Consider the following 21,254-nt stretch of genomic DNA (forward strand, 5'->3'; position numbering starts at 1 on the left):
CACTGGCAAATTTCCCTGCTCTAGCAGTGAAGCAAATTAAAAGTCAGGCTAAAAGTGGTCTTGCTTGTCATGGATAGAATGGAAAGTGAAAGCGGGGCTTGAGGAAACAGGTCCATACAAGAAATCTCACTGTGATGGACATTTGCCCCTATCACACAGCAAGCACATTGTGTGTAATCAGCCTATAAAAGCTTTCTGACATGCTCAGTATAATGTCAATCACCACGCTGGGGTTAGGAAGAAATTTTGCTCCAGACCAGATTGACCAGGGATCCTGGAGGTTTTTAAACCTTTCTTTGGGTATAGAGCAAAGATCACTGGGGGATGGTGGTGGTGGTGGTTGTGAATTTCCTGGATTGTGCAGGGTGTTGGACTTGGTAACCTTTGAGGTCCCTTCCAGCTCTATATTTATTTGTTTCTATGAAACAGAAAGAGACAGAACCACATGAAAATAGCACAGAGTTGCATTAATGCTGTGGAAACTGTGCATGCAAGGTTCTTTGTCTCTCTTTTGACTTTAAAAAGACAGCAGCTCTTCAATGCTTAGAAGAAGAATGAGAGATTCATGTGTGTAATTGTCACAGTGCAGCCTAGGCTCTGTAGAGATTACGTGTGAGGCTCTATCTACACATCTGTGGGGATTCACCTGGTCATATGGAGACATTTTTTACTCACTGCAGGTGACCGCAATTACAAGCCTTGGTGCAGGAGATCCAAGTAGTGGGTCGCATTTTTCACTGTTAGAACCATGATGTTGTTGATTTAAATATGAAGAAGAGAGGGTTTTGACTCCTGCCTATTATCACCTGCACAATTGGGGAAGATCTAGCAACTGCTTCCAGCCTTTCACTCAGTTACACCCTGTCACTCACCCTTGCATTGAAGTCAGTGAGCTTAGAACTCTGTTTTGGATTGCAGTGTTAGTTTCTCTGCCAAAGCTTCTTTAAGGCTTCAAAAATATATATATTGCCTGCCCTTTCTCAATGTCTTCCCTGCTTTGTCCTCAGACCTCACTGTTCTGCCGTTTCTGAAGATTCCAGGATGTACCCTGGTATCTAAGAAATCTAACTATGCCCCATTCCATCCCCTTGAAGGTTTCCACAAGGCTGCTTTGGGTTTGTACCATGCCGTGGAAACGATACCCATAGTGCTTTGCACGTACGACATGTACTTGTTTAGCATTACATGTGCATACAAAAACAAGTAATTAATCATTAGCTGTTTAATAGAGTTTTGAAGGAGGGTCATGTGTGTGCTCAGGGAATTTCTGGGATGTTTATAGGTACCCATGATTTTTTGTAAGAACAGAGTGCCTCTTATTGGCAGCTGAGTGGAGGGATGTGGTGCAAGCTCATGTGCTCAGGAAGGCGAGGGATGGATGGAGCTGGTGTCAGGGCAGCAATTGCTTATCATGCCTTATCTTGGAATATGAAACTGTATTGCATGACATCCAGAGGCAGGCTGAATAGATATGCCAATTCATCTCCAGCCTGGGCTTTGACAAGCTAGACTGCCCTTGTTGAAAGGCATCCGTCAAACGAGAGCTGCTGGCTGCTTTTTCCTTTTCTTAGACTTTCTCTCGCTCTCGCTCTCCTGCTCCAGCTCTATACAACCCCCCCCCCCTTCTCAGCCCTTTACTGCTTCAGCTGTAAGCCTCTTTCCACCACAAAAGTGAAAAAAAAAAAAAAAAAGCTTTTGGAAATCAGAATAATGCAGCCCCTGCAGCTTCTTCACATTTAAAAGTACCTCCTCCCCAAATAGAATTGATAAGGAGCCTAGTGTATAGAAGGCATGTTTAGATAACATTGAGAATATTACATAATTGAGTGGAAGGAAAGAGGGTTCCCCCACTCACACCTCCCCTCCTCACATGCATGTCTGTGGCTTGAGAAGAAGCCAGCACTAGCTAATAATTTAGTGTTTAATATTTGATGTGTTGGGATAAAGCAGGATCACCTTCGAATTGAATTGAGTGTCAGAATGAGAATCTATTACTGAAATTTTTGTGTGATTTGACAGCAAAGCAGACAATGTTATTCTTCACTAGTTACTGCAATCTTCTCCCCTACATCACTTAAATATTTTTTTCTTTGCTTGAGTAAACACACATTATCCCCCCTTTTTTATCCCTCTCTTCCTTTTTTCCTTCTTTGCTTAAAAAAATCAAACCTTTCTTCCAGGGTCTGATAGAGTATATTGTTATTTCTTTATTTGTCATATTAAATGGGATTTCTGATAGTTTAATCCTGCTTTTGTAAATGATTTTAAAATACTTGAAAAGCCACAAATGTTGCAGCACATGTCCAAACTGCTTAAAAGGGGGACATGCTGTGGCTAGGTGCACAGACAACCTTCGATAATGGTGAATTGTGTTAGGAATTCTGTTAAGTACAAAGTTTGCTAACATCTCTGAGAGTAATTCTGTGGTGAGGGGGTCGTAGAATTCTGTTATTGTTTTTTAACATCAACACACTGGCTGCATTTGTTGCTAAACTAAAACATAGACCTAGAGCATCTGGGTCATAGGAATAATTGTTGTTTGAATTGTTACTTGGACAAAGTTAGTATCTCTTTAAATGCCTTGCTTATGAAAATCCTGGAATGATTCCTGTAAGCTGCTGTACACTAATGACCCCTTCTCGGTTTGGTACCTGGTTTTGAAATGTTAGTGCAATAGACAATGTTTCTTACAGAGTTATTCTGATTTTACAGCAGCAGAAGCAGTCCCACGAGTCTCAGTCTGAGGTCAATCTCCTTTGTGAAAAACATAGGAAAAAAATAACCAGCAGCTCCATCCCCTAAAAAGAAGCAGTTGAGTTTTATTTAAAATATTTACAAATAAATGCTGAAGACCCATTTTGTTGCATTTCACCTGTTTTTTATACAAATTGAAAACTGGGGTTATTGTGCTAGTGACACTAACTGAACACAGCAGTTGTCTTTGGAGTGGCAAGCCAAGATTATGTACTGTAAGAAACCCCTGTGTATGTTCCCACAACTTTCGGGGCAACTTCAGTAACTGTGAGGTCGGTAGCCATCAGGATGTCAGTCATACTTTTCTAGCTGCCCTTGTTATGGAGATCCCATTCCACCAGTTCCATAAAGCTGTAGGGCGGTGATGGCGAACCTTTGGCACTCCAGATGTTATGGACTACAATTCCCATCAGCCCCTGCCAGCATGCCCAATTGGCCATGCTGGCAGGGGCTGATGGGAGTTGTAGTCCATAACATCTGGAGTGCCAAAGGTTCGCCACCACGGCTGTAGGGAGTACACCTAAAGACCCATCTAGTGGAACCTCTTGCACTAAAACATACCAGTCAGATATTCAGATTTGGAAATGCACAGCTTTGCAAGTTTCAGTAATGTTATATCCAACAAATACTTCCTGAGGATTATATTTGTGTGCCAGTTCAGATCAGGTCTGTGATCAGTGATCTAGATTCCTTAAATGTCTCCACATTTTCCCAGTAATTTCAAATCCATTTCCATTGTAGCAGCAGTTTGTTTTTCTAGATGTAGTCTAGATCTCTTCTCAAGTGGAAGTTCCAAGGTCCCCTGGGGAGAAAATTTTGTAGATAGGCTTCCCTTATGATGCTTCCTCTTTGATGTATTTTTGACCACATGCAGTTGATTTCAGTCCAGTTCAGTATAGTACAGTGTTATGTGGAAAAGTTACCTGGTGAATAGGAACCCTGTAAGATTTACTGTATAAACCATAGATACCCATAGGAATACCATTTATTGTTTTTTTGACCTATGTAAAACATACTGGACTGTAAATTAGATTATATGGATTGATAGTCGTTCTGTGTGTGTGTGTGTGTGTGTGTGTGGTTTTTATTGACCTCTGGAGAAGATCCAGTGGAATTAAAATGCATCAGGTCTTTCTTGTGTTACATTGTGAGATACTGTGTAGTTGATCTTTACAATGGAGGCTTTGTGGTTATCTGTGATATGTATTGTGATATTCTAAATGTTTTAGATACGGATGTATATTTTCTATTGAGATTTTTATGTACAGTGTTTTAGTGTTAAGATAAGGTGACCAGATTTTAACATTGGTAAAGTGGGACACCATTGACAGGGGGGGGGGGGGGGGGGTCTTGATTAAAAATTTGGTTTATATGTTGAATCACAGATTAAACAACTTATTGGGCACTAAAATTCCCCTTGGAAGTTTGAACATTTCCATACCCTAGTGCAGCCTTTGTCAAATGCAAGACCATAACAGATATCCTCATTTCAGAACTAGAGAACTCCACTGAAGTCCACAGATCACACAGAATTCCTCTGAACCCTACTGAAGATTACCACCCCAACAGTGCAATCCAAAACAGAGGTGTGCTCCAGTCTAAAGCTTTCATTGAAGTCCAGTGGGGTTAGAAAAAGAAGAAGAAGAGTTTGGATTCCCCATATCCCCCCCCTTTCTCTCCTGTAAAGAGACTCAAAGGGTTTACAATCTCCTTCCACCCCTCACACCAAACCCCTTGTGAGATGGGTGGGGCTGAGAGAGGTCAGAAAAATTGTAACTAGCTCAAGGTCACCCAGCTGGCATGTCTTGGAGTCCACAGACTAATCTAGTTCCCTCAGATAAGCCTCCACAGCTCAAGTGGCAGAGCAGGAAATCTCCACAGCTCTCAAAAGTGGCAGAGCAGGAAATCAAAACCAGTTCTCCAAAATTAGAGCCGTGCCTGCTCCATAAACTTACTATGCCACTGCTGCTCCAGACTGGAGATCGCTCTGCGTTTTGGATTGCACTGTGAATCTTAGAACCACACAGAGTGACCCAGCACTTGGAAAAGTTTTTTAAAGGTGGCTGTCTCTGTACTCAATAGTGTGACTCCTTAAATGTAAGTTCTAGGACACCCCTGCACATGACTCATCTCAGCCGTGTTTGTTCCAGGAATGAACTTGTAGAAAGAGAGGCTGGTTTTGCAATGGCAACTCAAAAAGAAATGGATTTATTTTAGTGTGGGTGAAAAACTGCTTGCATGGTGCATTGAAAGGCAGAGCAGAATTAACATATGCTCAGTGTGTGTGTGATCATGCATCAAGAAGTGTGATGCATGATAAGTGGGACTTTTTTAACATCTCTAAAGGGTAGAATCTGGCTGGCCGTGGAATGCTATAGCACAGCCTGATACAGTTTGCCAGATCTTGGAAGCTATCAATACACCCCTTGACCAAACGATGGCATTCAGGTGTCATTCTAATGAGGCCTCTTCCTATTCTTTCTTAGACACATGGCTTGTGTTCCTTTTTGTGATTTGGAATGGAATGGAATGGTAGTGCTGGTGGTGTCACTGTTGACACTCTGCCATTTCTTGGATGCACTGCCATTACATAGCTTCCTGCAGTGCAGTCCCTCCCCATTTACAGCAGAGCTTTGTCAACATCCAACTCCCTGACCAACATTCAGTAATATTTTTTTGTGATTGATGAGTTAGGGAGTCAAAATGGAGTGTGGTTACAGATTCTGCTCTTCCAGAGATAGAATAATATGGCCGAATCTCTGGCTACACACAAATAAATATCCCAAAACCTTTTGCCTTATTCTGTCCAAAAGGTTTCATGGACATTTTACTACTGCTCCTTCCCCATCTCCTCACACTTAGGCTCATTCAAGACATGCAGAATAATGCACTTTCAAACTGCTTTCAGTGCTCTTTGAAGCTGCAATGCTTGACATAGCAAATCCACTTGCAACAGTTGTGAAAGTGGTTTGGCAATGCAAAACTAGCATTATTTTGCATGCAGCGGAAGGGGCCTTAGCTTCTTGTGCACATCTGTTCCACTCCAAACAGATCTTCTATTAAATGAACTTCTTGAAACTTAACACTTAAGAGGTAAAGGGGTAGATTCTGTTTACTAAGAGATCGAGAATTGGGTAGATTCCTGTGTACACAGATTTTGCCAAAACCAGCATGGTGTAGTGGTTAAGAGCAGATTAAGAAGCAGGTTAGATTTCTTACTCCTCCATGAGTAACTTAGACTCCTTATCATCTGGTGAACCAAATTTGTTTCTCTCACTCCTACATTCCTGCTGGGGAGTGACCTTGGGCCAGTCTCTCTCAGATCCCACAGACCGCATTTTCAACATGTCTGTTATGGGGAGAGGTAGGGAAAGGGGTTTGTATGCCATGCCTCTGGGCCACTTTTACAGGAGAGAAAGGCAGTGTATGGATCCAGAATTGTTCTTCAAACAGAACAATGGGATTAAGGTCTTTTTCTCAACTCAATGCTTATTTTATAATATTTTTCCAGTGAAGAAGAGGCATGTTATCTCTGTAGACACAAATTCACAGTTTTGAGAACTGTCTGTAATAATATCTATCTGCATGGAAAAAACTGCCCAAAAAATAATGTTACCAGAAATCTCTGGAGAGAGCATAACATTGTGAATGGGTTAATGGAAATTCATCTACACACAATTTTAAGCATTGCATGAATATACAGTCTCATTCTACATAAAATTAAAAACTAATCCTTATTTCATGAGTAAATAGCACCATCAGACTATAATGTCTCTTGAACAGAAAACTATTCAAATTATCTATAGGTAGATGTTTCCATTAAAAGCATTTCATTTTTTTTAAAATCTGATTTAATAAAAAAATTTAAATCAATTTAAAAAAATCAGTGACACGCTAACTTTTTACTTGACAGTTTTTAAAACAAGGAAAGTTTTGTTTGTGTCATCCACTAACAGTCCAAACCAATTCAATCTGTGACTCCCTCCCCCCACCAAAAAAATGATGCTCAAGGTTGTATTTGTGATGATCCCATACAAGCTGCAATGTAAGAATCCCATTCAAACACATATCAAATATGCATTGCAAGAACTAGTCCCTCACTTTACAGAGGCCCACCAAGAAACAGTGTATGAGAACATGACTGTCTGCCTCCTCTTCCCCACCCCAGAACATATTTGTCCAGCCACAACAGAAATTTCCCTTTTCCAAAACAACCTAGATAATTCTCTCTTGCAAGTTCTTTTGACCTACCCTACACTCCAAGTGAACATGCAGGACTTACTTGGCTGATGCAGGCTGGGAAAAAAATAAACGATTCTAATTTCACTCAATGCCCCAAGCCAGCAACCTGTCGGCTCCCTTCCTCCTCTCTAGAGAGATGGCCTCCCTCCTCCCAAGACCTTTCGTTTAAAAAAGCCTATTGGCGCACTCCGATTGGGGGGGAGGAACAAAACCAAATGAGCTGGGGGATCCAAGATTTCCACGCGATTGCAAGATCTGCAAGGCTGGAAGAGAAAAGTGATCCCAAGCCGCCTCGGTGACCACCAGCCGCACCCGGAGTTCCTCCTCTCTCTCCCCTGCACCTGCCCGGTTTCAAACCAATGAGTAGGGTTGTTGTTTTTTGAAGAGTTCCGCGCATTGCAAGACTGGAAGAAAAGAAAGTGCCTAGCCCTTCCCAGTTCTACATTTTTGCTGTTTTTCCCCCCTCTGAAAGAATGGGGGCAACCAGAAGCAGAACTCGGTTTGCCTTGCTTGCCAGCCAGTCAGATTCCGCCTTGGGGCTTGCAGGGTTGCCGGTTGGTCAGTCACATACCAGGTGGCTTCCACCCGCACCCGGAGTTCCTCCACTTCCCCATAACTGCCTGCCTGCCTGCGAGCCACGCGCCAGCTGCAGTAAACTTCGCCTCTTACTTGACGACCCGCGTTTCTGCATGCGCCAGTTAGTTTCACAGGGAAGTGGGTGGTGCCGCCGCCGCCGCGCTGGTCGTTTGGTGGGAAACTTTTAACGCGCCAGGCCGGCACGCAACCGCACTGCTGCTGAGGAGGAGGGGCGTAACGAGGCAAAAAAAATCTCGTGGCTCCCTCATTCACATGCCCTTCCAACTGGCAAAAATCGGGACTTTTTAAAATCGCTGCGGGACGCATAGTGCAATTAAAATATATATTTAATATGTTTTAATGGATAGTTATTAGACTTGTCCAACCTTTTTGCTTCTTAGTTTGTTTTTTAGGTTGGGTTTGAATTTCCCTCCCTTTCTTTGGCCGCTTATAAGTAGTCTGGGTCTCTTCTCAAGTGGGAGTTCCAAGCTTTCCTGGGGAGAAAATTTTGTGAATAGGCCTTCTGTATGATTAATGTCTGGTTTAGAACGAGGCTGTTTTCTTACAGGTCACATTGCTGCTCATTCAGCAGGGATGAGGAATTTACCGTTCCTTGTATCATATCCTTACTAATCCAGAACTATTTACTGTGAAGGCACTTTTCTACAATGTATTGGTTCTATATGTTATACTGTATTCCGGAATTGCATGGGTTGATGAGAGAGATATGGTCCTGCCTTGGGTAGGGACTGGACCAGGGGTCTGCAACCTGTGGCTCTCCAGATGTTCATGGACTACAATGGCCATGCTGGCAGGGTCTGATGGGAATTGTAGTCCATGAACATCTGGAGAGCCACAGTTTACAGACCCCTGGACTGGACTATATGGCTTTTAGGTATGTTAAGTGTCCTGAGTGTTGAAATAAGCTGAACAAATCTCAGGGAAAATTGCATCCAGATTGAGAGGGTGAAGGTAAAGCATTGGAGATGTGTTACCAGGATGCAGAAAAGAAGGGCCAGGCAAGCAGGCAGGGGATGTGATAGTAGCCTGGGATTGTTTGTTTGAGCTCTTTATTTTAAATTAACCCGTTCAGTTCCTGGATTTCTTCTTGCAACCTCACATTAGGTTAGAACTCTCTGAGAGGGTGTTTTCAACGGTTGTGAGTTCTAGGAGAGTCGTCTGACAGTGTTGCTGTAGAAGGCAGGATCCACCCCACCCCAAGAGTGCAAATAGGGGAAATGCTGCTTTGTATATGCAGTATATTCCACACCCATAAATAACACTGCTAAATCAGGTCCAAATTGTTTATTCACTGTAGCCGGATTAGCACACTGGAAATGTGCAAATAGCATAATCACTGCAAAGGATGTTAGTGCACTGTGAAAAGCAGGTGCTCACTTTTGTTGGTGTGCTTGCAGCTTTTTTGTTGGTAAGTGAGAGACCTATTGCCTCTGCAAGTCAAAAGACTCATTTGACTCAGGCTTCAGCTTCAGATCTCTTTGCAGCTCTGCTGTCTATGAAATGCTGAAGGCTAAACCCAGTTGCTCATTTCCTAGAGTGCCGAATCCTTCCTAAGTGCCTGTCTCTTGCTCCCTGCTTGCCCTGTGTCTGGGCTTTCGCTAATGGAAAGGATTGGTTTGCATTTGCTGGGGTTATGCTGCCTCCCAGAGCTGCTGAGTAAATATTGGGCAGTGCTTCAGCAGAATGCATAGAGACGTTTCTGGTGGGATGCTGTGGAGGATCCCTTTCATCTACTATTCCCATCTCTCTTCAGGGGCTACAGTTTCATTTTGAAAGAAGAATGTCAGCAAACAAAAAAAAAAGGTGATGTTCCCCAAGGAACACATTTCCAAAGATGGCCGTGCTGTTGATTGAACTGGTTCCCTTGTGATCTATTGAAGTAGCAAGTGTGCTGGCGAGTATGTCCTTCCCCCAAAATGTCCCCAGAACTAACCTCTGAAGGCTCTATTGCATCCTCATGGAATTTCTTGATGGAGACATGAACTCATAAAATAAAAGAACCTGCAAAAAAATGTACAATTTGAGTTTACAAATTCCCATAATGCCTATGGAAGTGTTTTCATGAAATAAAACTGGGATCAAGAGAGACCTGTGTTATGTTTGAACTGCATGCACAGAAAAAGACAGGCACTGCCCGGCTGTTGGAGTTGGAATGGAAACCAGAGCAGTCTAATTTTTTGTTTCCTGACACCATTGCCAGCCCGATGCATTAAAAGAAAATTTAGGTGTTTAAACATCATGACATTTAAATTAAATGTGGGTGTTTGAGTGCACATTCTTGTTCCCTTTGTCTCCCTTCCTCCCCAAAAGATTAATCTGGAATAAGTTTAAATTTCTCACAGCCATGGAACTCCAGGAAGGAGGCCATAAATGGATGCATCCAATATATTTTAAAATTTGCAGTGAATTTGAACAGAATATGCTGTTGCTGTAGATCTGAACCCCCTTTTCATATTAGCTGCCATAGCTGAAGCTAAGTAAACCGAGGATGTGTCTTTATTCCTTTTCTCTAAATCAAATATGTGCCTTTCTAGAACCTGGATCATAAATAGTTACATAGGTTATTTGACTATCCTTCTCTTCCACCCATAGCGCTTGGGATTTCCTGGCACGGAATGTACCTGGAGGGAGCATTTTCTTCTTTTTACACCTCCCCCTTTCATCTGTCTTGCCCCTTACCCTGATGGTCTGGGAGGTCCCAGCGGCAGCCACCGTGAAGCCCTTTCCATCCTGCTTTAATAGAGGCTTTAACAGTCAGAAGAAGAACTTTCCTGTTTAAAGATTAAACGTTATGTTTAAATATTAAACAGCCTTGCTCCTGTCTCCTGATTGCTTGGCCGCTGCCAGCAGGCGGCTCAGAATTGCCCATTTTAATTAAAAACTTTATTTTCAAATACAATTCACTGGTCACACATCTCCGAGCGCAGCTCCCGCCCCCTCCCTGCTTTCTGCTCTGCGCAGACTGGGGCAGCTTCCCTTCTCAGGTGGCATGTTTTGTTTTCTGTCTCTCATTCTTAGCTCCTTCGTTTCCGTCTGCCCGTACCCAAGTGACAGTCTGTGCGAGGTCCCGAGTGCAAGTGGCTTCGTCAAGGGCTGATCAATGCCCCTGGCACTTCCTTCCAAAACCCCAGGAAAAACAATTAAAACCCAATCGATCCTGCAGGCAGCTGTGAATATTCATAAGGACACACTTGACCTTCAGTGCTCAGGCCATCTTCCATGCTGCGTCTTTAACAAGTTTGCTCAGGTATTTCTGCCATTCACAATGACCTTGATGGGCAAAGCAGAATGTAATGCAAAAAAAAGCCCCCTTTCTGGACCCAATCCTGATAGAGCAGCTGAGATTAATGCCTCGGATGAAGACCCAGAAACCTTTCCACATTTAGAGACTTTAAAGTGAGAATATGCTGTTTTTCTTTATTTCTTGGAATTCCCAGACTCAGTGTCCAGGGACAGAACCTTGGTTGGGTGGGAATATTTTGGTGTCTTGATAAGACTAACTTAGATAACAATTTTTATTCATTAAAATTTCAGGGCCATTAATGGGCTTGTTTCTGGGGCGACAAAAGAGTCTTTGAATGTCCATTTGCCCATCTTTACATAACTGCTGATTAACACACAGTTTTCCATGAGAGGTTTCTCATTTGTGCCATAGGAGAGTGGGATTTGACGAAATTACCATTCTCATAATGTGACATCTCATTGAAGTCTATGTATATATCCAAGCTACACATGAGTAAAAGCCACATGGTTTTTAAAAAATGGATATCAGTTCCGTGTTGGAATAAGTATAATGCAATACATACACATGATGAAGTGTCTAGAACCCATATGAAGAGTATGTGCCACAGGAAAAGAGGTATTTTTGATGCACTATATCTTATATATGTCGCACATGCTCATTTGTACATGCAAGATGTTTCCAGACAAGAGATCTGTCAAGACTTCAAATTATTTGTAACATCTGTACAGTCAGCAGCAATATACCTTTTATATTTCTAGAATGAACCTGGACAAGTATCACTGTTTCATTTCCTTAGCATACCATTCTGCCTCTTGTGCAAATGAGATTGTCTGAATATCTCCCGGTAAATTGCTTGCATAGCCTGCTCTTTTGGCATTTCCAAATGTAAGTGCAAACCAGGTGGGGGCACCACTGTGCCTATTTCTGAAGAACGCTGCTGCTTTTCGGTTATGGCATGGTAGATCAGCATCCTCCACCACACAAGAGGAGATGGGGGAGGGAGCGCTGAAGTATTCTTCACCACAGGAGGAAGAAATCCAGAAGTTCAGCCTCCCTTGTGGGCAATAGACCAGATCCTGGGCCTCAGTGATTTGAATTAGTAATAAAGATATCAGTGCGTATTTGTCAAAGGCAAAGGAAACCTCTCCATTGTGTACACAGGGTTGTAATTTCAGTGAATTATGCATAGACTTAATTAGGAGTTTTAATTGCTAATCATCTCCCAATAGGATTAGCAGTGTTGTCTATTAATTACCTGTGGAGCTCCTGTGTTTTGCTAAGGCAGGAGTAACAAGCAGCATAAATGGCTACATACGTTGGCAATAAATTAACTACCCAAAACCCCATGATGGAACCCTAGGGACATCTTGGCAGTGGCACTGATTGGTGGGGAGGGGCTTTTAAGGCACTGGCTTTGAAAGAGGGAGAGTTTCCTGCTTAGTAGGGCTGCAGGTACTGTGTTTTTCAATGTATCCCAGCAATATTGTATCTGGTGTTACGGTTCTGTGTGGGGAGGGGTCCATTCCTTGCTGTGCTCATTTGGCCAGGCCTTTTTCAAAAACTTCCTTGTGATATATTTCTTGGAAAGTTAAGCATGTTGGCTTTGAAAAAGGGCCATGGACTTTGCAGCAGGAAGCATTACTGTTTCAGAAGAGGGAGTTCAGTCTTTGCACTCTTCATTGCCCAGGAGCTGTTAATCCGCAACTATAGGATATGGCAAGGTTCTCAGGATTAGGTCCAAGCCTAAATTTTGACGTGTAGCTTCCATTGTTACAGTGGTTGAGACTCAAAATAAGAATAGCCTTAGATTTGAAATTATTCTTTGTAACTCACATTACTGATCTCTGGAAAAGCCAGTGAAATAGGAACAAGTAAGCAGAGTCTCGTGAGATAAGACAGAGAATCTGTCTGATTTCACATCCTGTTTTCAGCAGTAGCTAGCCAGATAACTCTGATAAGTTCTCAAACAGGGCATGAAGGCAACATCCTCCCTCTAATATTTGTCTTTAGCACCTGAAGTTCTGAGATACTACCTCTGAATATAGAGGTTCTTGCCAATGAATGCTAATGTTGCCTTCATGAATTTAGCCATTTACTCATGATGCCACCACACAGTGACTGAGCCCAAGCTCTGTACTCTCATCCTCTTCTCAATTACCAGCTCGTGAGCATGACACACATGCATGGACAAAGTATCCATGCTTATACTTCTTCCCTTTGATCAGGAGTATTTGGAAAGCAGCATTTTCAGTAATGGGGAGATGGTGTTCGTGTAGGTGCCACGGTAACAAGCTCACAGTCACGTGGATGGGGAGCTGGGCCAGCACCAGTATGCTTATTCCCATTCTCCACATGTTCAGCCAACTTACAAAGGGGTCATGTTTAGAGACCTAGTATCTGATCTGTTTAGAAATCTGAGCTAATGGAAATGTTTTTGTCTGGGGGATTCTGCATGGGCCAAGTAAAATGGGTGAAGGCCCTTTAAAAAGTTTTTTGGGGGGAGAGTTCCCACCAAAATTTGCTACTTTCCCCCTTTAACTCAAGTTGCAAACTCTCTTGCTTGCCTATGCGAACAATGGCAGGTAGGAAGCGTTCAATCCCTACTCCCTGCTGTCCACCATTATGGTGGAGTCCCAAGGCAGCCACCATTAGAGTGGATACTGTACAAGTAGGTGGGAGGGATTCTCATGTGAGGGGGATTCTCGACTGTGGGGATTCTTGGCTGCGTGGTACACATGGAAACGCAGCGTTTCTGTGCGAACTGTGCTGCCTCCTGCCTCTGGAATCCCCGAAATCATGGCTGGCCCCTGCAGCCACCGTGCAAATGGTAGCTGAGGTAGCAGAAACGGGTTCCATGAACCCATTGCTGCCTGTGCAGAATCAGTCTCTGTCTCCATATACTGCTGATCCACTTCACTGGGTAATCTCAAGTTGTAATATGTGTGGTGGAGCAAAGTCTATCCACTCATATTTTTATATATTGCTATTACGTTTTCTTCCTTGGTTGCCTTTTTTTTTCTTGGAAGAGGCCCCCAAAAGTTTTGGTTTTCCTCACAGGGCAGCACACCAAGTCTTTGAACATTTTAGTTGCTCTTTCAAGCAACTTTTCCAGATCAACAAAATGCTTTTGAGTTGGAGCAACCAGAAGTGTTTGTGGTAATCCAAATTTAGCTGCACCATAGGGCAATATGAAGGTATTATGAAATTGGCTGTTTCCCTTTCCTTATAACTCCTAACTTGAACTTGTTCTTTTCACTGCCGCTGCACGCCAAGTTGACTTGTTTGGTGACTGTGCATTGTGATTTCAAGATTCTTTACAATTAATATGTCATCAGTGTATATGTAACATTAAGATATTTTTGACCCCAAACTGTGATCACTTGGCACTCCTTATTCCACTTGCCATTTTGTTGTACATTTGCCCAGAGCTCCTTTTTAAATTAATGTCTGCTTTCGCTTTGTCTTTCACTGTTATCTCCAAACTTGGGTACTTCACTGTTAACTGGTGACTACACTTAATCTGTGAATAGCCCTGGTCCCAATAGATCTCCTCCAGAGACCACAGTGGTTAATCCCTGTCAATATGAAAATGGCCCATTAGTGATTAAATAATTAAAAACATTTATAAACCAGTCTTTGTTCCAAGTAACTACTTCCTGTTCTTGACAATTATTGTTCTTTGTCCAGTTATTGACAATAAGAGGACCTGTCATTTTATCTTGTGACTGCTGTGCTTCCTTAAGAATTTTTGGTGACAGACTTTGCCAGGAAGAGTTTGGAAGTCCTGATCACCCCGTCTACATTTTTGTTGGCATTCTTAAGGGCTTGGCTAGAAGAACAGAAGCTTTCAAAAGCCATTCAAAGGTTATTCTTCCAAACGGGTGGTAATTCTAGCTTTAATAAAGCTTTCCATTAAGTTACTAAGATAGGTGGATGGGTCAGTAATTTTGTGGACCCCTCCAGCTATTTTTAAAAATAGATGTTCTGCTGGATATTCTTCTGGAAAGGAATTTGATTTTAATGGCATGTTGCATATTTTTGCTTTGATGAAAAATTTCTCTGAAAAATTAGCAGTAGGAGGAAATTAATTCTGAAGGAGATTGGTAAGCAAACTTTTAGCAAAATGTGGTCCCCAGTTCAGCATATTACAGGAAAATGTGGAACTTATAATTGGGATATTGTAGGTACTTTTGCACCACCATTGTAGCAGGAAAAAATTAACTCTATGGGAACTTTTATCATAAGCAGTGGCTTATAATAATTTAGTGCATGTAGTGACAGAATCAAAGCAGAGATGGGTCCTTTAGTAAATACAGTGATTTTTGAAGTAATTTGCTTAACATAGGCTGACATCTTAACAATAATGAATAAAATGGAACCTGTGAGTAAACATGGTTAGATTGCTTTCATATTGTTCTAAGAACATGGGTACAGAACCCGCTAATATTTTCTGAAATATACTGCGAATTAGGAAAGGGCCCTATATCTCATTTATGACTAGAAAAGAATGTGACTAGAAAAGAATGTGTCTTGTGGATGTGAGAGCTTGGCCCAACCTGATATTGTTGGGGAATGATGTTAATCACCTGGAGTGAAGTTCTCTCCTCTTTGGAAGCATGACTGCAGCGTGCTCACAGACCCACTAGACCTGATACCAGTGACTCGGTCTTAGTCTGAAATCCCTTTCCAATGTCAGAAGCAGCTCCCCCAATATTAAACCTTCTTGACTGTTATCTTTCCTAAGTTGAGATTAGGTGAGTCGGGAAAGGGATAGTTTCAATTCCACTGAGATCCCCACTGTGCCTCTTTCTTGGGTGAGTGACAGCCATGATCTGTGACATGAAGGGCACCTGGTGCTGATATATTTTTCTCTGGAGTGACATGATCTCATTGGGGAACAATGGCCTGCATAGCAGCCTGGCTCTAAATATTGCTAAGCCTTGCTCCATTAATGTCACACAATGGCATAGCTGCTATGTCACACAATGGCATAGTTGTTGTAATACCTTGTGATTGAGAAGATATGCTGCTGTCAGATCATAATTATTGCAGTGTTTTGTGGCTATGAAGACCTGTACAGCTATTTAGTGCTTCCTTATGTTGCACACTAAATTTACTTGTTTCTCTATCATCTTTTCCTGTATGAACTAGTCTAGGTTCCTATTTCATTCCTAGTAGCAGGCAGTCCTTTTCAGGAAAGTACTCTCTTTACTTCAAAAAAACAAACTGAGTGCTTGTAAACAAGTAGCCAAACTATGACCTCTCAAGCCATTCAACTGCTGCTCCTGGGCAGTTCAAGAAGGTGAATGGAAGATAGTGGGAGAAGTCTGTGGCTACAGGTGCAAGTGCTTTCTTTGTCTCTGTCACTTAAAGGGATGGAGATTCTTGCAAAGAGAGGGAGGTGAGCTATATCAGGGATCTGCAAATCCCATCAGCCCCTGCCAGCATGGCCAATTGGGAATAGTAGTCCATGAACATCTGGAGAGCCGCAGGTTGCAGACCCCTGAGCTATATCATCTACTGGACCGCAGAAATGAGATTCTGTGGCTATAGGGATGGAAGGACAGTGCCTGTCACAGAACAGGATTAGGATTCTGAGTTTGGAATACTTAACTAAAGCCTGCGTAACACAATTTTGTTTGCACTAAATGTGGAGAATTTGGCATTCTCAATTGCACAATTTAGCATAAACCCCAGATCAACAACTTTTTCTAAAAGCCAGGTTAAGGTCCAATTGAAACATGGACAAGTAGAACTTACTCATGCTATTATGTGCACACCCCCTGTCTTGTTTAAGCTGGGCCCTCAACTGTTGTGCTTGCATAGCCAGTATGGTATGGTGCTGTGCATAAGAAACCAGTGTGTCATAGTGATGAGAATTCTGGACTTGGATCTCAGAAATCCAGACTCAAATCCCCACACTGCTATGACCATGTGACTGTTACTCAGTCTTGTGTACCTCAGACGAAGGGAACTTTGACCCATGGAAGTTATACTCAGAAAATCCTGTTGGTTTCTTAGGTGCTACTGGACTTAAATCTAGCTGTTCTGCTGCAGATCAACATGACTGCCCTCTGAATCTTCATCAGAGAGCTTGTGAGCATATAATAGGAAGAGAAGGAAACCATACGTGCTGCCCTGAAATCCTTGGAGGAATGGATAAGCATCCTTTAGATCAGGGGTAGGGAACCTGCGGCTCTCCAGATGTTCAGGAACTACAATTCCCATCAGCCTCTGTCAGCATGGCCAATTGGCCATGCTGGTAGGGGCTGATGGGAATTGTAGTTCCTGAACATCTGGAGAGCCGCAGGTTCCCTACCCCTGCTTTAGATAAATGGGAGCAACCAGTGCTAGATTTAGCTATAGGCTTGGCAGACAAGCCTAGGACCTCAAAATCTAGGTGGCCTCTGTCCAAGGTGTATAATATTTTTGACACTGTAATGGGCCTTTCTTACACATGCTGTCATAGTGTTCTATAGTCTCTTTAAAAACCTTCAGTAATTTTCTTTGCACTCCATTTCAGAATAATGCAGTCTCGATACTAGCATTAATTTTTGAATTCATTTTGCCTTTTCAAGGCTTCACTTTGTGGACCCCATCTTCCTCTAGTGCAGGGATTGGGAGGGGCCTCACAAGTGGAATAGCCTTGGCCCTCTCTTTATCTTACTTTGGCAAAGCTTACTTCTTCAGATGCAATAGGAGAAAGGAATCCATTTACTTCAGTTTTATAGACAGTTACAGAAAGGGCAGGGTAAAGAGGAAGTTGAGCAGAGATAGGTTTAGGATAAATTCAGGTGAGATTCATGTTCTTGCAGCACAGCTATCTAACATATTTATTTCCCCTTGTCTTTCTTTTCCAGGCATACAGCTTTGCTATGGGGAGCTGGCCAAAGAATGGACTGTTAGACATGAACAAAGGCTTGAACCTACAGCACATAGGAAGGCCTCACAGCGGGATAGGTCAGTAATAACTCTCTCTCCTCATTCACACCTGCCATGTCTGTTTTTCTTCTGTGCTCCTTTGGGAAGCTGCTCTATCCTTGTTCAACAGAGTTTCCCTGGACTGCATGACTCTCTGTCAGGGGAGCCAGTCTGTGACTGTCTTTGGGGTAGGTATTGAATGAAGAGGCAAGAGGTCAAGCAAATGAAGTGAATTCTTGAATGCAGAAGTAATGGTTCTAAGCTTCATTGGGGGATGGATGCTGACTCAAAATGGGACTGGTAGGAGAATAAAGCACATGTTCTGTGTTAGTACTTTTCATTGTTTTGTTTCAGTCAGTCATCTAAATCCATCACTTCTTCATAAGTCTCTGAGATGTTTACCTTCTTTCTGCTGCTTTTACAATAATGGTAGTGGGGATCATGTGCCTGAAGAGCATTGCCTCCCTCTTCCTAACCCCCAAAGTACTTGCACATTTGGATATTGTCAGAGAACCTATGTCACAGTCTTCCCACATGTTGTGCCTGAGCACCTCATTCTTGGCACCTGATATTCTAATTGTGTTTCTTCTCAGGTATATGGTTTTGACCATGCCACTTTGTGTATCCAGCTGTTCCATAGATTTGGCTTTCTACTGATCCTGGTGCTTGCACCTGCTGGAGGAAATAATACTCCACTGTTTTGTGCCCATGTGTGTTAAAATCTGTAGCAGGTGTGGATCATTATATGTCTGCCTGCCTGCTCACTCTGTGTGCTAGAAATGGCCATGGCTGGGTGCTGTGGGGAATGGTATACAGTAGTGGTCCTGGGAGAATACAGTTGACATTGTTCATTGTCTTATCTTTACATACACCTTTTAAGTGCTTGCCTCTTTCTCCCACTGTTCACATCTCCTTTAGTCTGCCACAGCAAAAATAACTCCCTTTTTGCCTCTTGATTCTGTCTGCCTCTTGCTTCTGGGTGATTAAAAGTTTGCTAGGGCATGAGACTAACATGAGAAAGTCACCTGACACCTGAGCCTGAAGGAAGCAGTTTAATATTGTTTCAAGATCCTAACCACTAAACTACCAAATCAATATGAGTTAAGGAGATGAATTATTTAAAGCTCACCAGCTTTTAATTAGCAGGCTTCTTTTGAAGTATGGATCTGGTTGCATCACCGATGGGATGAAGCACTGAAATTTTGCTGATTTGCCTAGGTATAAGTTTATTTAAGTGGTATGTGTACGGTGGGGGCACGTGTTCTGGGGGAGTAGGTGAATGAGAAGCCAGCTTTCTTTGTTGCTAGGATTCCCTTCCAATTATCCATCTCCTCTGTGCATTATGGAAGTGTTGTGGTGCCTCTTCTTACCACACTAAAGCAACAAACATCTCTAGAATATCATCTGCCACTGCCTTTAATTTGTACATTTATTATGCTGCCATTATTTTGGGCTTTGCTTGCCCTGCTGGGTGATTGTACATAACAGTGCTTTATTTCCTCCAGTTGTCTCAACTTGCCTTTTCTTTCAAGGAGATTTTACTTCTTCATTTAAGCCACAGCCTCAATGTGGGAACATATGCTGCTGTTACTACCACTTCTACAATATTGTTAACTGAGGCATTAACGTGTTATCTGAGGGCACAACACACTCAAATGATGCCTAGGTCTGATGAGTTGGCCCTTATGCAAGGTTCTTGAGTCTGACTCGCCCATTTAACAGCCAAATTTCTTTTACTGCTGCAGTGTTGTGCTGACTAAAATAGCTTTGAAACTTTTCATAGTCTTTACAAAGGGTTTTCATAGTCTTTACATGAATCTTGTGACTTCTGTAAATCTTAACAAAATATTTAAACAGTGATTCTTAAGTGTTGTCAGGTCTAGGGTTGAGCAATACCGAAAATATTCAGTAAAATTCAGATTTGGGTTTATTCGGGCATAAAATTATCTGTATGCCTGAATAAGATGAATATCATATTAGTTATACCCGAATACATTCAGGTATAACAAATAATTCGGGTCTGTATGTTTTTATTTGGGGGTGGTGGTGAGGTTTTTTTGGGTTCTGGCCTGTAGGGGGTGCACTTTTAAAGCTAGCAGCACCAAAATTACAGGGTATCTTAAGAAGACATATCTAATGATACCACCCTGGATTTTTGCAGTTTGGTTCAGTGGGTTCAATTTTATGGACCTCCAAAGTGGGTGCCCGCATCCCCCATTGTTTCCAATGGGAGCTAATAGGAGATGGGGGCTACCATTTGAGGGTCCATACAATTGCACGCCCTGAATCAAACTTCACCAAACTTGTGTGGTATCATCAGAAGAGTCTCCTGAAAATTCCCTGCAATTTTGGTGCCACTAGGTTAAAACATGTGCCCCTGACTGGCACCCCAAGGTAAGTATTGGGGGGATTCCCTGGGGTGTGTGGATTCTTTAGGGTTTTTTCCTTTCTTTAAACATTGCTGAAAGGGAGTTCAGGCCTCTTGAACTCCCTTTAAACAATGTTTAAAGGAAAAAAACAATGAAAGAATCCACCCACCCACCCTCAATTCTCTCCCTTTCGAGTCTTCCTCTCTCTTTCTCCCAAGCGTTTCTTTCGCTTGGGCATGGCACAGAAACCAGAGAACCGCTTGGGATAAAGACAGAGAAAGATTGGAAAGAGAGAGAAACCCCAAGCCTTCTATCAGGCCTTGTCCAGCCAAGTAGGCTCTGCTTTTGTTGGAGGGCAATACCTCTAGCATACAAATAGAAGTTAACATTTTCCATGTTCATTTGCCACAAACTGGGGAGGGGCCACAGAACCAGTGGCTTTGTATATTCTACTGGTACAGGTGAGAGGCTGAATGTGGCACGTTCTGGGACTCCAGGGCCACTTCTCCACCTAGCTGATGTGGCACGGGGCAGTGGCTCCTCCACAGCTGAGCTGTGCCACTCCAGAGGCTCCTCTGACCTCAGCACTTGCTGCAAGCCCAACGCCCTCTGCTGCTGAGCCCGCCCTGCCTGGCCCAGGAGAGGGCCCCCGACCTTATTCGTAGCTGCAGGGAAGTACTGGGGGTGAGAAACTTTGAGAAATGGCCGGGGGAGCCTTTGGAGAGCTGCCACCACCATTCTCTTTGTGCAAGGCACTGCTTGCACAGATGGGCGCGCTGTGTTTGCTCGGATGTCAATAAAGTCCTTGGGAAGCCCTTCTTATCATCTTCTTGATGTGCCCGATTTCTGGGCGTGGGAGGGATAAGCAGTTCAAATGCTTTTGCAGGCCTTATATCGCCCCCGAGCCAGATGTTTCCCACCCTGGTCATAGTGTATTGACTAGTATGTGTAAGTGATAGATGGAGATTGTATCAGTATGTAGATGGTCCAAGTACCATGCAAAGTGTGTGTTACTAAGATCACAGCTACTGGTTTTTGCCATGATGTCTTGACTTCCATGCTCAGATCTTGATATTTTGTCATCTTTTCCAGCTATTTTTCTTCAACCTTGCACCACTTGGTGTTGC

The 21,254-nt window shown here is 42.8% G+C and overlaps 1 protein-coding gene across 5 annotated transcripts in view; it reads left to right on the forward strand.

Annotated features, from left to right (window-relative positions):
- Positions 1 to 21,254, forward strand: part of ERI3 (ERI1 exoribonuclease family member 3) — a 272,372-nt gene that overhangs the window by 165,585 nt on the left and 85,533 nt on the right. For all 5 annotated transcript variants that reach the window (XM_048497063.1, XM_048497064.1, XM_048497061.1 and 2 more), the window contains exon 7: positions 17,698 to 17,797. In XM_048497063.1, the coding sequence (XP_048353020.1) occupies positions 17,698 to 17,797 (100 nt within the window). The remainder of the gene's footprint in view (positions 1 to 17,697; positions 17,798 to 21,254) is intronic.

This window comes from Sphaerodactylus townsendi, linkage group LG05, assembly GCF_021028975.2.
Source record: "Sphaerodactylus townsendi isolate TG3544 linkage group LG05, MPM_Stown_v2.3, whole genome shotgun sequence".
In the NCBI taxonomy this organism is placed as follows: Eukaryota; Metazoa; Chordata; class Lepidosauria; order Squamata; family Sphaerodactylidae; genus Sphaerodactylus; species Sphaerodactylus townsendi.